The following is a 14,270-nucleotide window of genomic DNA, read 5'->3' as shown; positions in this document are numbered from 1 at the left end:
TAAGAAAAAACATTGATACACATTATTGTCAGAGTAGTAAATCCTTTTTATTCTGCTATCCCAATGTACTAATTTGTAGACAGTGAAATAAAACAAGGAATCTGTGAAGATAAAAGATGGAATAACATACGATCAAAAAACAATGAAAAGTTTTCCATAGGCTTTCAACAATGGTATTAACTACGTTTATTTAGGTTCACCAGAAGAGTACACCAAGACTGGACACAGACAAGTAGGGTCCAATAACAAAGAAGAAAATAGATATTTCCTGATTGTTTACTCACCTTGTTGGCTACCCGTTCTCGACCAGCATATTGCTCGAGAGATAAGCTTTGGGTATACAGCAATAGCCCACATCTTGCTGGCACGCCAGCCCTTGTTCAATATACATACATCAGAACAGAAAAGTACAGGGTAAAAGGCGGAGTTGAGTGCCATGTGCACAGAAAATAGACAGCTAGGAACGAATATCTGGAGTGTTGATGATAATCAGAGAGAAGATAATTGGAATACTCTAACCTGAAGAAAGAGTGAAATACAAGACCTGCAGATTATGATGATTTACAATGCATAAAAAAACTGATGAATAAAGATCAATACTGTGATATCATAAAGATGCAGAGGAAAACAATTATTCACCAATAGTGTTTTTATCCATGGAGACATCATGCCAGAGTTTAGGGTTATAGAGATGGTCAGTGAGAGCAGAGAAGAATGGTAGAAATTCTAAGTGATCAGCATTCTATATTTGAGTGGATTCTCCATTCATGATTGAATGCTGAATAACTCTGGTCCATAGGGGTGTCATTCAAGTTCCTGATAAATAGACTGCATAGAACTTTGATACAGTCAGTAAGTCATAGGATCTGCAGTAGAAATGTGTCCTGGTATACAGAAAAATAGTAATGACAATAATGTAATAATAAAAAATATATATAAATTGTGGCAATGTTGGGTGTGATTCCTTTGTTATCACCTTAGACTGCGTATTATTCAAATCTTATTTCTAGGAATACCTGACATGTGTTTAGAAACATTCCAGGCAGGGTAGCAGATAAAGTGACAGGATGGGGGTGATATCTGGGGAATTCCCCCTCCTGTATTTTCCTCCTGTGAATTAAAGTCATGGCATACAAAAAGTTGGCCAACATCACCTCATTTTACAGGGGAGACAAGCCATTGGTATATATCTTTCAATTGATTTATTTGTTTATTTTCAATTTTGTATTGTCTTATTCATCTGTTGCATTGAGGGGGAGACAAGCTATTGGTATATATCTTTGAATTCATTTATTTGTTTAATTTCGGTTTTTGTATTTGTCTTTATTTTTATTCATTCCTCTATGGATCATGTTGTTCATCATTCTTATATGATAAGACTTCATTCAGGAAAACAGTGGATTAAAAAAAATAATGATAAAAGCATGTTGATCAGTGTTTACCTATCCCTCCATTATACTACCCTTTTCAAATCTCTCCTTAGCTGGATATTGTTAATGAAAAAAATGTATATATATATATTATATATATGTGTGTATATATATATATATATATATATATACATATGTGTATATATATATATATATACTATACATATATTTAGTATATATATATACATATATATATGTATATATATACATATATATGTATATGCATATACTTATGTATGATATATAAACATATACACACTAGTATTTTTTTTTTTTTTTTTTTCAATTCGGGAGTGAGGACTCACTCCCACGGGCTTTGTTTGAGCCCGTGTGGTGGTGTTTATGTAAGACACACCTGGCGGAGAGGAGGTGAAATGGTATAGCTAGTCAGAGGGTGATAGATGGCAGTAGAAAAGAGAGGCCGCAGCTGCTAGAGCGGCGGTGGACGCTCCAGCAGCTGACGGAGCTCATATGGGCTGCGGAGGCGGCAGAGGCGGCTCACAAGACCTTCAGGGGGAGCCGGTGGTCCCCGTCTGAGGAAAGAGGTGGCGGGGCAATCGCTCAGGTAGTGGTGGAGGTCGGCATTGTCTTCACGGCAATGATTGCATCGGCGGTCTTCTATGGTGCTCTGGGGATTAAGTTGCCAGAAGCAACGATCATCCAGGCGTAACCTGAACAGCAGCTTTTCTATCCTTCTGGGAGTGGAGCGGGGGAGGACTAGAGGTTCATAAGCTGTTACTTTTTTGTACCAGCCCGCACTAGTATTGTCAGAATTATGAGGCTATTATTCATGGTTCTTGTAAGAATAGTAAACCAGAACTAATCTCATAACTGCATTGATAATCCTGGCAGTGATTCACCATGAATCATGTGCTGGACACATGATCAACAGTTGTTATAATCCCAAATAATGAGAGTTCAGAGTTCACATATTGCCTGATCCAAGGCTAGGCACGAGTGTAATCTCATATGTTGCCTGTTCGCAATTTGGGGAGGAAATTGCTACACCAACCAGGATTTAAACTCGTGTATTCAAGGGCTGGCCTATTGTGTATGGTTTAGTGATATATAATGATGCAATTCGGAGTTGGGGGATGGGGGTGTCACATTACGGTACAAGGGTAAAGTGTGCACTGTTGCTTGACCACAGATGCCCTGTGACAGTCTCTGTTGTGAACTGCATTGGATGGAAGGTGAAATTTTGTTTCTGTACCTTCTTGTTACTATTTTTTTTTTTTTTTTGCATGCACTTCCTTCTACCATTGATGCAATAAGAAGATTAGTTCAAAGATAGCAATAGTACCCATACAAGGTGTAAAAAAAAAAGACAACCTCTGAATGTTGTCACTACTTCCTGCCAATGCCTCCTTAACAGCCTGTATTCACTAACAGGAATTAGTATTTATGTTTGTGTAAATCTAATTGGTGTGGTTTCAAAAGCTTAGTATGAATGTGAAGAAATTTCTCTCACTCTCTCTCTCTCTCTATATATATATATATATGTATATATATATATATATATATATATATATATAGAGGTGCCAAGATAAGAGGGAGGGAAGAGGATGGAGGGGAGTGGAGTGTGATGGAGATGGAATGGGTGGGAGTGGTTTTTATTTTATTTATTTATTTTATTTTTTGTTTTGCCTCCCTTATAAGGGGAAAAAAGCCTTTGGTATATGTATGTATGTATATATATTATATATTTGAATTGCTTGAAATCTTATGTGGGAAGGGGGGTTAGAAAAGTGGCTTGGATGATCAAAACAAATTTACTACACTTTCTTTATTCAAAGATATATTATTTGAACATTTCTTAAATAGAATATCCGTGTTTGCTTATGCTAAAACCTGGATTGCTGCATATCAGAATGTGCATGTAAAAGACCAGACTGAAATGTTTAACATAATACAAGACTATATAAAGTGTTATATTTCACAATAGTTATTTATACACAATGGCATTGAATTTGAGGCTATTCAGTCTATATACCAAGGGCTTTTTCCCCCTTTACCAGGGGGTAGCCAAGTCAAATGCATTCTACTCCCAACACTCCTCCCCCCTCTCATCTTAGCTCCTCATGGATGACGTGTCATCCCTGTATCCTGCCCACTGCCCTGAGTCAGTAACAAATTGAAGCTATTTATGGTAAACTGGAGATCAGAAGACGCGAGCGAATGTGAGCTCTCATCGGATATGAAATAGCTGTCGATCACGCGTCCAACACGTGATCCAAGTCTGTGGCGAATCACACTACCACTCGATGGCGCAGTGGTAGCGTTCGCAACTGCTGTAACAGCGGTCCGAGTTCGACTCCCGCCTAGGGCTGAAATTATTTCAGTATCGCGCTGCGAGTCGTTACTTCAATTTGTGGGCGGGGAGTTGAGGGTGTGTGTACGTGTAAGGTCACAGCATTACCCATAGATCGGTCATATATGAGTTCTGAGTTCTCTTCAGGGAGGGAAATAGATGTCGAACACGTAGTCCAAGACAATCGTGAATCACACACACGTTCACACACATCCCCCCTTATTAGAATATGCAGTGATGGTATAGTCCCAAATCAAAGGATATAACAATGCCACAGATAAATATAACTACAATAATCTAAAGAGAGATATGAGTGACGTGGTGAAAAGTTCTTAAATTAGGATGGGAGCTAGAGTGATACATGGGAAAATAAAATTGAGAACTACAAAGCCTCTCAAAGATAAAAATGAAATATGTATAGATGCCTCAACCACGTAGTATATGGGAGTCAATATATTGAGAATCTAGTTATTGTAGCAACGAATTTTTTAATATCTTTGAAAGCAAGAATTTTATATTTGCAATCTAGACGGTTAAATATAAGAATAGTCACAATGACTTGGAATAAAATAATTTTGGCGGGAAAATGAAACATAATAGTATCATAACCTAAGTACTCAAACATGTAACACATGACCATCTTTGATAGAGTATACTTTAACTGCTGTGCATCACTCATGAATTGCCATACAATGTGTGGATATATCAGGATGAACGCAGAAGTTCCGTGGGTTAGATTAAAATGGATAATAAATTTTGCTACAAGTGTAACCGTAAACACATAGCCAAATCTATAAATTTATCTGAAAGTAACATACTGTACCATTATTCATCTTATGCACTTGTTTAAGTGTTGTAAATTTGTGCAAATGCAATAAATAGATCACGATCAATTTTAATTGCCGTGCAGCACATTTTCCGCTCGATACCTTTAAAACATCGAAGTAAACAACACATGTGCTTTTGGAAATGATGAAAGCGCGATAGGTTGAAGTATGTGAAAAACTTACAACATTGAGAGACTACCCGGTTGACAAAACAGGAAAGATATTTGTTTGGATGCAGCTGGGTTTAATAGACGTGTCATGAGCAAAAACAAGAAAAGTATTGCTGCTGCAAGTCACGCTGGCTTTGGTGAACCAGGTGAGAATTTTTATTTTCAGATATCTGTTATGGCAGGGCCAGGGGATTTAACGATAACCAAGATATAATATACGTTATCAGTGATTATGATTATTAGGTTTGGAAACCCTTGGTGTATAGTCAGCCGTGCAGCTTTAATAATAGGAAAGCATTTCTTTAGATTAGAGTTTTTTTTAGTTATTGGAAAATATTTCATTAGTTGACCACTCATATACCAGAGTTTGGGAGTAACATTTCTGGGTAAATTTTTAGTCGTGCGCACCTATGTGATATAGCAATAGAAAATCATTAATTTTGTAAATTATGATAGATTAATGTACATACAAATACCAAAGGCTTTTTCCCCCTACATGGGGGGTAGCCAAAAAGTAAAAGGCATAGAAACCACTCCCACCCATTACATTCCCTATATTGTATATTTCACTCCCCTCCACCCTCCCTCTTATCTTGGCACCTCCTGGATGATGGGTCATCCCTGCATCCTGCCCACTGACCTGGTTCATAAGCAGTGTCAATGTAATAATATAAATACGTGATTTTCTTGGTGGAAATCAAAAACAAAGTTGCTAAAACCTATTTACTAACGAACGAAGTCGCTGTGGTTGAATGATACGCCATGTTTGATTTGATAGATACCAAGGTTGAAGAAATGAAAAGGATGATAAATTAGTGTATTCCAATCTAACCTAACCTAACTAATCTAATTTGGTACCTGAAATTCTAAAGATCATCCGGGTTGTCGTCATTATCATGGATGTTGATGGCCTGATCATTAGTGTACCTCGGGCAATTAACAGAAGACGGCAGAGCCCCTTGTTCTCTCATAGTGCAAGGAAGCCCTATTGTCTTTGTAACAGTGCTTATTAACAACACCTGGAGTTGGAGAACACCTGGTCCACAATGTGAAAGCCGTCGTCTGATAGTGACTGGAGTGGCATGGCGTCTGGACCGTATCCCAGTGGCATTGTTCATTAGTAAATTTGCTTGTAGCAAGGTTCGTGTTTTATATCTCCCAAGAATATTGCATATTATGTTCATGTATTTTAATTTACAAAATTAATATTTTATTTTCTAATGCTAAATCGCATAGGTGTGCACAACTAAAATAATACCCATTTCTGTAATAGTTATGTAAATAGAATTTATTACATATTTATATAATTCTCTGGGGGAAAATGAATAGAGCCTTTGAAATTATGGTTGATCTAAGTAGGCTTGCCGACAAGTTTGGTCCATCGCCAACTCAGCCCATCTGCTGCTTGAAATGTCATATTTGTTTTGATAGATGCAGAGGAAAAAGAAATTAAAGTGTGACAAATTCATTCATTCTAATCTAACTTGCCTAATCTAATATACCAAACCTAACCATGGTGAGCTGACTTGGTCGAGTAGATGGGCCAAATTGGCGATGGGCCGAGTTGACCCTACACCATCAACAGTAATGACATAGTAGTTGGTTGCCTGTCCATGGCATAATTAATGGATAACACTGGATCAATTGAAGAAATTGATTAGTTTAATGAGCTTCATCTAATTATGTTGTGTATGTATCTGTGTACAGTATGTAGTGCAATCTTTGGTATCACAACACATGTTTAACTTCTTTCTTATTGGAATTTAAAGATTTTAATTCTTCTATGGAATGATTAGGTTAGGAGCTATTAGACAACATAGTTTTCATGCTAAAATCTGTACTTGCGTGATTCTCGTATTTCTGTCTTTTTGGTAATAAGAGTCCACATGTCTGTACCTAAAGTGAACAAGTGGATACTTAGCTATATTAATGTTAGCAATGATTTTGATTACATTAAATAAATTATCTTGTAGAACCTAGTTTGATTAAATTCTTGTAGACCTTATAGATAGGTTTTGATGTTAACACCAGGGCCAGTCTGGGGACATGCCACTCCCACATCTCTGCCCAAGCCTTGTGTATTGGAACTGGTCTGAAATTGTGTTTAATGCTGCTCCTTGTGAGGTTGGGCTATGTGGGAGTGGAGGCTCATCTGAGATAATGTACAGGAATTTGTCTAGCCTCGTCTTGAAAGTCTCCATGCTGACTGCCGTTAGGTCCCTTATCTCTCTTGGGAGGCAGTTGAAGAGTCTGGGGTCACCACTGGTGAAGCTTTCCACCTGGATTGTCTTCATTTGGTGGGAGCAGCTGCTTATGGATCATCTTTCGCAGGTCCTACCAAACCTGGGATGATGTTTCCCTTTGATACCGCCTCCTTCATTTTGTGATGGGTTTGGTGCTTTGCCCTCCAGGATTCTCCAGATGTAAATCACTAAATAGTGCTCACAGCATCCCTGCAATGAGAGGAGCTTAATGATTTTCAGTGTCTTCCAGTAATTCAGGGAGTCTCCAACTAACCTCCTTGTGATTGTATATATAACTACATTGGGAAGACATGTAAGACTGGTATTTTTTTGTGTTATTGTGGGGTAGTTTCTGTATCATTGTTTTGGAGTAGAAGAATATATGGAGTAGTTGCTAATTGTCATCCCAACTTGTGCAGAGATGGAGGGAATAAAATTCTGTACCTTGTTAACCACTTCACTCCGGGCCAAAATCTCGCAGGCAGCATTAGCTGCCAGACATACAATGTTGCATCATAATACTCGCATCATAAAAAATAGTCACCGCTTATATCGATCATTCTCTCTTTCACCCGTGAATTTTGATAACCATAGAAAATATGATGAAGCCAGTTTACAGAGTATGTCAGTTACGCTGGGACAACTACAATAAATATAATCGAGACGCTGATATGGCAGCCTCGCGTATCCACTTGCTCCTCGTGCCGCCTACGTAGGCGGCACCATATGGAAGAGGTTAAAGATCAAGTATCAACCCTCCAGGGCTACACCTCCAGATGGAGGTAAGCATGTTGATATGTTTTGAAAAATGGACATCAGGAAAGTAATTGAATTTGATGTCTGTATTTTTGGGCCATCACTTGGAGGTGTGTGTCATTGGAACCTTGGTGTGAAATTGTCTTAACCTCTTTGTTCCAGTGATGTATCCTCAGATGAATGAAAATAATTTGCCAAAATGAAATGAGGAGAACAGGGGTGGAAAAGGAGCTGGGAGATAGGGTTGATGAAAGAATATTAGGATGGTTTGGACACATGGAAAGAATGAGTGAAGAAAGACTAGTAAAAGAGGTGTGGAAGGCAGATGTGGAGGGAGTGAACATGAGGGGATGTCCTAGGATGAGGTGGATGGATGGGGTGAAGGGGGCTTTGGGGAAGAGGGGAATGTCAGTTGAGGAAGGACGGGAGAGGACAGAAGACAGGGGTGAATGGAGAATGGTTGTATATGGATGATGTTGTGATTGCATGAGGTGGAATGGGCGGGGGGATGGGGGGTGAGGTAGTATGTGTGAGAAAAAATTGACGCAGCCCGAAGGGATTTCTCCCCGTCCTCTCATTTTATGCAATGGGGGGACGGAGAGGGGGGGCGTGTCGCCGATTTAATGAAGCAGCCTTGCTGTGGATGTGCTGTGTCTTGCAACACTGCTTCTGACCCAGGGCAGTGGACAAGGTGCAGGGATGACCTGTCATTCAGGAGGTGCTCAGATAGCTTCTGACCCAGGGCAGTGGACAAGGTGCAGGGATGACCCGTCATTCAGGAGGTGCTCAGATAAGAGGGAGGGTGGAGGGGTGTGGAGTGTATTCAAGGATGGAATGGGTGGGAATGATTTTATGCCTTTTTCTTTTTGGCTACCCCCCTTGTAAGGGGGAAGAAGCCTTGGTATATGTATGTATGTATGAAATCTAGATTATGTTGTTATAATGAATTTATGTATATTAGTTTTAAACGAAGGGGTGCAGTATGTCATTGAAACATGAAAGCATTTTAGGAATAATGAACTTCCACAGCAGTATTACATGTTCAATATTAATTTTTTTGTGCATTCAAAATTGTATGCACATCGTGATGTCATTGTAAGATCAGTGTAGAATTATATGCATTCACTTATTTTCATTTTGGTAATATCTAATTTGTGTTATTTTGTGGTGTGCCAACAGATTGAGAAAGAGCTCCTTTTGCAATCCAGAGAACAAAATAATGGAAGACTTTGCATCTCCAGTAGGGCCACATCCCAAGGGACCCTCTAATGGAGCTCACACTTCAGATGGATCTCAGGAAAATTATTGGATGCAAATGAATCAGACCTATGCTACTACTGCTCCTGCAAGTGGGGCATCAGGTAGCCATGGAGAAGATCAAGTGTACCAGTACTATGGGCAGTATCATGATTATTCAAATCAGTATGACAATCATTATTATTATCGGGATCCTTATGGTCAACACCAGAGGTCACAGAACCGCTTGGCCTGTGAAGTGTGCAATCGTTCTTTCTTCAATGAGGCAAAGCTACAACAGCACATTGAAGGACATGTCAAGTGTCCCTTTCCTGAGTGTGGCCTTGAGGCAGACATGAAGATTATTGACCAACACATTACCAATCAGCATATGCTCGTCAACTTCGAAGCCTTACAGATGGACGATGAAGCCTGGATAGCTGAAAGGAAGAAAAGATTTCCGACCGCAGAGCGGGCAGCCTTACGAAGAGCACAGCAGGAACAACAGTTAAAAAGAGGAGAACGTCTACAACCAAATAAGAAACGATTCAACAAAGATGCAAAACCTGTTAGTAAACCCAAATTTGCAGACAAGAAAAAACCTTCAAAGGATGCTAAGACAAGTGAAACAGAACAATTTAAAGGACGAGGCAAAAGGGGAACCTGGAAAAAAGACGAAAAGAAAGAGAAATTCTCAAGGCCTGTACCCGTAGTTGATGTTGATCCATATGATTCTGACCCTGAAGTGAAAAGAGGTGTTCCTGCATTTAAAGGGACCAAGCAATACTATGAATCGACTGGGGAAGTGAGTTACTTTGTGAATTACAATAAGAAAATAGATGAGGAAGAAGAGGAGGACCTCAGTGAGGAAGTTATAGAGGATGGACTCAATATAAGTGATGAAGAGGAATGGCAGAGTGAACAGGCAAAAGAAAATTGTGAACCAACACCAAGTGAAAGTACAAAGATCGTACTAAGTAATGCATTAGGTTCTCTTATTGGAGCTTATGATTCTGATTCCGAGGAAGAAGAGAGCATGGAGAGCCATAATATTCAACCAACTGTTGATGCTAAAGAAGTTGTGAAACAAAGTACTGTGGCACCTAGTCCTTGTACACAAAAGGAAACGGGTGAAGAAGTGAAATCAAATGAAACTTCTCATAATTTAAGAGAAAACAAAGGCAGACATCCAAGAAGAAGACATGGAAGGAGAAAAAGACCTGCAAAAGATAATGAGTCAGAGAATGCAGATGGCGGAGTCACAAATGACTCAAGACCAAGGCCGAAACAGCCTCGATTTCCAAGGAAGCGTAAAGCGACTTTGTTAGAAAAATTATTGGAGTCTGATATAAGACATGAAAGGAATGTTATTCTACAGTGTATCAGGTACATCATCAACAATAAGTTTTTTGATTCTGCTAAAGAGACGGTGACTGAGGGAGAGGACAAAAAAGATGATGAACCGAATGGAAGTAGCAGCGTGGAGTCTGAACCCAAAGAACATTTAGATGGTGAAAAAATAAAAGAAATTGATCCTGATCAAGAAAATGTGGAGGCAAGTACAGCAAATATTTCAGATAGTAAGAATGATGTAGAGGACAGAATAGTACTGGAAAATCAGAATGGAAAGATTAAGGTGGGTTTAGTAAACGTGAATCATTTGGAATGTGAGGACATTGAGAAAAGAAGTGTTGAACAGAATGATTTGGGAACAAAGACAAAAAATCAGTTGGAAAGTGAGGATAATGTGGACAATGGAATGGAAATTGATCATCAGAAGAATAGTGTAGAGTTTAAAAATCAGGACAGAAAGACTAAAGTAGGTTTAGTAAATGTGAATCATTTGGAATGTGAGGACATTGAGAAAAAAAGTGTTGAACAAAATGACGTGGGAGCAGAGACAAAAAATCAACTGGGAAGTGAGGATAATGTGGACAATGGAATGGAAATTGATCATCAGAAGAATAGTGTAGAGTTAGAAACCATTGATCAGATGGAATGTGAAACTAAAAGTGAGAATTATGTTCAAAATAATATGAAAAGCAAAGCAGCATTGGAAAGTGAGAATGGTGTAGAGGGAATGAAAGTTACAGATCAGAAGACGGAGGATAGTGTAAAATCAGTAACTAATGAACAGGTTAAATGTGAAAACAAAGAAAAGATTAATCAAGAAAATGGAAGTGAGGCTGTTGATGTGATTTGAAGACGAACAATTAAGAGATAATTTTCCCTGATGTCCTTCTTTGCTGAAATACGTCATCAGAAACAGTGTTGTACTTATTGGGCAAGGTTTGGACTTTTGTTACAGCAAAAACAGATGTCAAGCCAGTAACCATTTGTAACATTCATGTTACTTGAATGATTCATTATAGTACAGCAGTTTCATTGTTAAAATTTGTTCATATGCATTTTTTCATATCCTTTAATGTCCAAAATGCATTTGAAGTGAGAGTAAATTATCTCTAAGAAAATTTGTGATAATTGGTGCTCAAAATTAATTGCAGCAAAGTGTTGTGGTATATGAAAATCTTAAAACTTTTTATTGTTCTTTCTTGTTCTTACATTTGATTCAGTCTATAAGCAGACAGTTTTCTTCAAGAGAAACTCAAGTTGTCATGAGTTAAAACAGTTTTTGATCATTTGTATTGTATGTATATCTGATCTTGAAAAATAATTTACAAAAACCCAAATGTATTGATTTCATTTAGATGCTTGTAAGTAAAATAGGTATTAAACTTTACCTTGATTTTTGTTCTTTCTTTTTTATTTACCAGTTTTGTTTTGTTATGGAGAGGTTATGCACAAGAAATTATGAACCTCTCCTTATCCAAACAAGTATTGCATGAATGTGGGTGGGCCAACATTTGTATTTTGTTGCTGGTTAACCAATGCTTCTACACTTAGGGACAGTATCACCCCCAAAGAATTGGCAAAGGAGATATTTTTGGATAATAGTTGTCTGTTGGGTTATTATTAAAGTTCCTAAATTATTGGCTACATTGACTCCAAGATCCTTGTTATTTTAGACTGTATTGCCTCCATCTCTACATAAGAAAGGAGACAAGAGGTTGTTGTTACCCTGTAATTGCAAAGAGGTAAATTGGGAGGAGTGGGAAGCATAGACTCGGAATGTAACACTTAAATATAACAGTGGGAAATGCAATGACTCTATGTGTTAAAGCTATGGCAAGATCAAGTGGAGATAACACACTTGCAAGATTGTACTCGTAAATACATACATACATATACCAAGGCTTTTTCCCCCTTACTAGGGAGGTAGCCAAAAAGGAAAAGGCATAAAATCATTCCCACCCATTCCATCCCTGAAAACACTCCACACCCCTCCACCTTCCCTCCCATCTTAGCACCTCCTAGATGACGGGTCATCCCTGCAAATATTGTGCCAAAAATCCAAATGACAGACCAAATTTACAATTTCCAGGAAATTGCTTGGAGTAGAAAGGAGGAAAATAACATAAACAAGGAAACTGAAAAGAAGGGAAATATTAGAAAAAAAATACATAAAGTTAAGAGGAACTTGTGTCAAGGGTCAGTGGGAAAAGTAGAAAAAGATTGGTTTAGGAGAAAGTATGAGGCAGCAAGAAATAAAAGGTGGCATAGGAGAGAAAATTACTGTCAATAGGGAGAGTAAGCATGTTGGATTAAAATATATAAACATGGAAGTAAAAGAAGTACATACTCATATATATAAATAATCTAATAGAGGCATTAAATGTAAGAAAAGTCTTAAGGCCTGTTGGCATAGTATGTAGTTCAAAATACAAAGAGCCAGTCTGGCACCAAGGAGGAACACCAGAACTACAAACCAGTGTCTTGGAATAACAAGTTATATGATAAAATTGTGTAAGATTGATTAAGTAGCTAGATGGGTCAGAATGGGCAGACAACCAATTCAGACATGGAAGATCATGTGTCTCAAATATGTTAATTTTTAACTCCGAGGCAACAGAAAGGATGCAAGAGAGAGAAATGGGAAGACTGTAGCCAGATGTAGAGGAAGTGTTTGACAAGATATTGCACTAATGACTTATGGGAACTGGAACACACTGGAAGACTCCATTCAAACCTGGAATGAATAAGAGCTTTCCAGATGGACCAGTGTATGAGGACTAGTTGCAGATAAACAGTCAGTATGGAGAGAGTAACCAGTGGAGTCCCATATGGGTCTGCACTGGTGCCTGTAATGTTCTCAGTTCATGTAAATTATGCAATAGAAGGAATGACAAACACCACTAACCTACTTGCAACTGATATAAAGGTCATTATATTAGATGAGGGGGATTGCTATTAATATCAATGCTATCTAGACAGTTTGTGGAGGAAGTGTGGAAAAGGAATTTCAATAACAAACAATGCAAAGAAAGTTCAAAGAGTCGCCCAATAAACACAAGATTTCTAATGAGTTATATAAACTATTGATGAACACAAGAGTGGCGTTTCACTTCATGGACGGAGAAATAAAAAAAATACTAAGTTCTCAAAGTGCAGGTACCAAATTGCAGACATGTACAGGAAAGCCCGTGATGAATCATGGCTTTTTTGTTTCTTCTCTCAGATGTAGTGGTTCCGGCCAGCGAGTGTCCTCAGGGTCACAGCACGAGAGAGCTGCTCGAGGCCTTGATCAAGACGGCTTGGTCGGAGTCTCAGGAGTGGGCCGTGGCCTGGAAGGAGGGCGGACAGGCTCTGAAGACCCTTGTAGCGGCCCAAGTCACCCAGGAGGGGAAGAACGCCGAAGGCGATTCGCAGAAGACGCAACAAGCATCCGAGGAGCTTCACGGAGTCATCTTGAAGATGAAGAAGAAGGTGGCCGTTCTTGAAGACTTGCACGAGCAGTTGCAGACGCTCGTGCGGATGCACGCTGACGCGCCTGCGCCCTTCATCACGCTCACGTTCCACGACATGGGTAAGATCTGAGCATCCAGTCATCTTCTGGGTTGAAACCACACCTCAGGTGAATAAAGATTATAACGAATTTCTTTTGTTTCGACAGCGCTAATGCTTGGTGAGGTGGTCAGGGAGTACTCTGCCGAGACGAAGGTGAAGGAGTGTTGCCTGCCCATTCTCTCCACGCCATCCACTTCCACCTTTGCCCTCAATACTTGCAACACCATCTGGGCCAATCACCAGCACCTACGTCACAACCTTTTCCCAATCAAAGCCCTTCTTCATGAAATCGGAGCTCTCTGACATAATGTAGTGGTCTTTGTAGAAGTTCGAGTAAAGGAAATAAAACAGCACCTGAAATTGTTGAAATAAATTATCTTTTATATAAGATT

At 38.9% G+C, this 14,270-nt stretch overlaps 2 protein-coding genes across 3 annotated transcripts in view; both read left to right on the top strand.

The window, feature by feature from the left end:
• Window positions 1–14,270, top strand: part of LOC143021131 (uncharacterized) — a 14,771-nt gene extending 501 nt beyond the window's left edge. Inside the window, exons 3-4 of the mRNA XM_076178422.1 lie at window positions 13,550–13,897; window positions 13,985–14,270. Of these exons, the coding sequence (XP_076034537.1) occupies window positions 13,550–13,897; window positions 13,985–14,181 (545 nt within the window). The 3' untranslated portion in view covers window positions 14,182–14,270. The remainder of the gene's footprint in view (window positions 1–13,549; window positions 13,898–13,984) is intronic.
• On the top strand, window positions 4,299–11,724 carry Nufip (nuclear FMR1 interacting protein 1). 2 transcript variants are annotated; one of them, XM_076178215.1, is made up of 3 exons: window positions 4,299–4,884; window positions 7,576–7,763; window positions 8,917–11,724. In XM_076178215.1, exons 2-3 carry the CDS (start codon window positions 7,708–7,710, stop codon window positions 11,174–11,176), a joined length of 2,316 nt encoding a protein of 771 aa, XP_076034330.1. In that variant the 5' UTR covers window positions 4,299–4,884; window positions 7,576–7,707; the 3' UTR covers window positions 11,177–11,724. The 2 variants fall into 2 exon arrangements, with proteins under 2 accessions (XP_076034330.1, XP_076034331.1); XM_076178216.1 differs by lacking the exon at window positions 7,576–7,763 and having other exon boundaries at window positions 4,302–4,884.

The sequence above is a fragment of the Oratosquilla oratoria genome, chromosome 41 (genome assembly GCF_046742065.1).
Source record: "Oratosquilla oratoria isolate Oo_2021 chromosome 41, ASM4674206v1, whole genome shotgun sequence".
Classification (NCBI taxonomy): Eukaryota; Metazoa; Arthropoda; class Malacostraca; order Stomatopoda; family Squillidae; genus Oratosquilla; species Oratosquilla oratoria.
Note: the sequence above shows the minus strand (reverse complement) of the source record. Positions and strands in the feature narration are given on the sequence as shown.

Coding starts and splice junctions, on each gene's coding strand:
- Nufip (XM_076178215.1), top strand. CDS start 7,708: ATGGAAGAGGTTAAAGATCAAGTATCAACCCTCCAGGGCTACACCTCC. Junction 7,764..8,916: donor GGCTACACCTCCAGATGGAG/GTAAGCATGTTG, acceptor GTGTGCCAACAG/ATTGAGAAAGAGCTCCTTTT.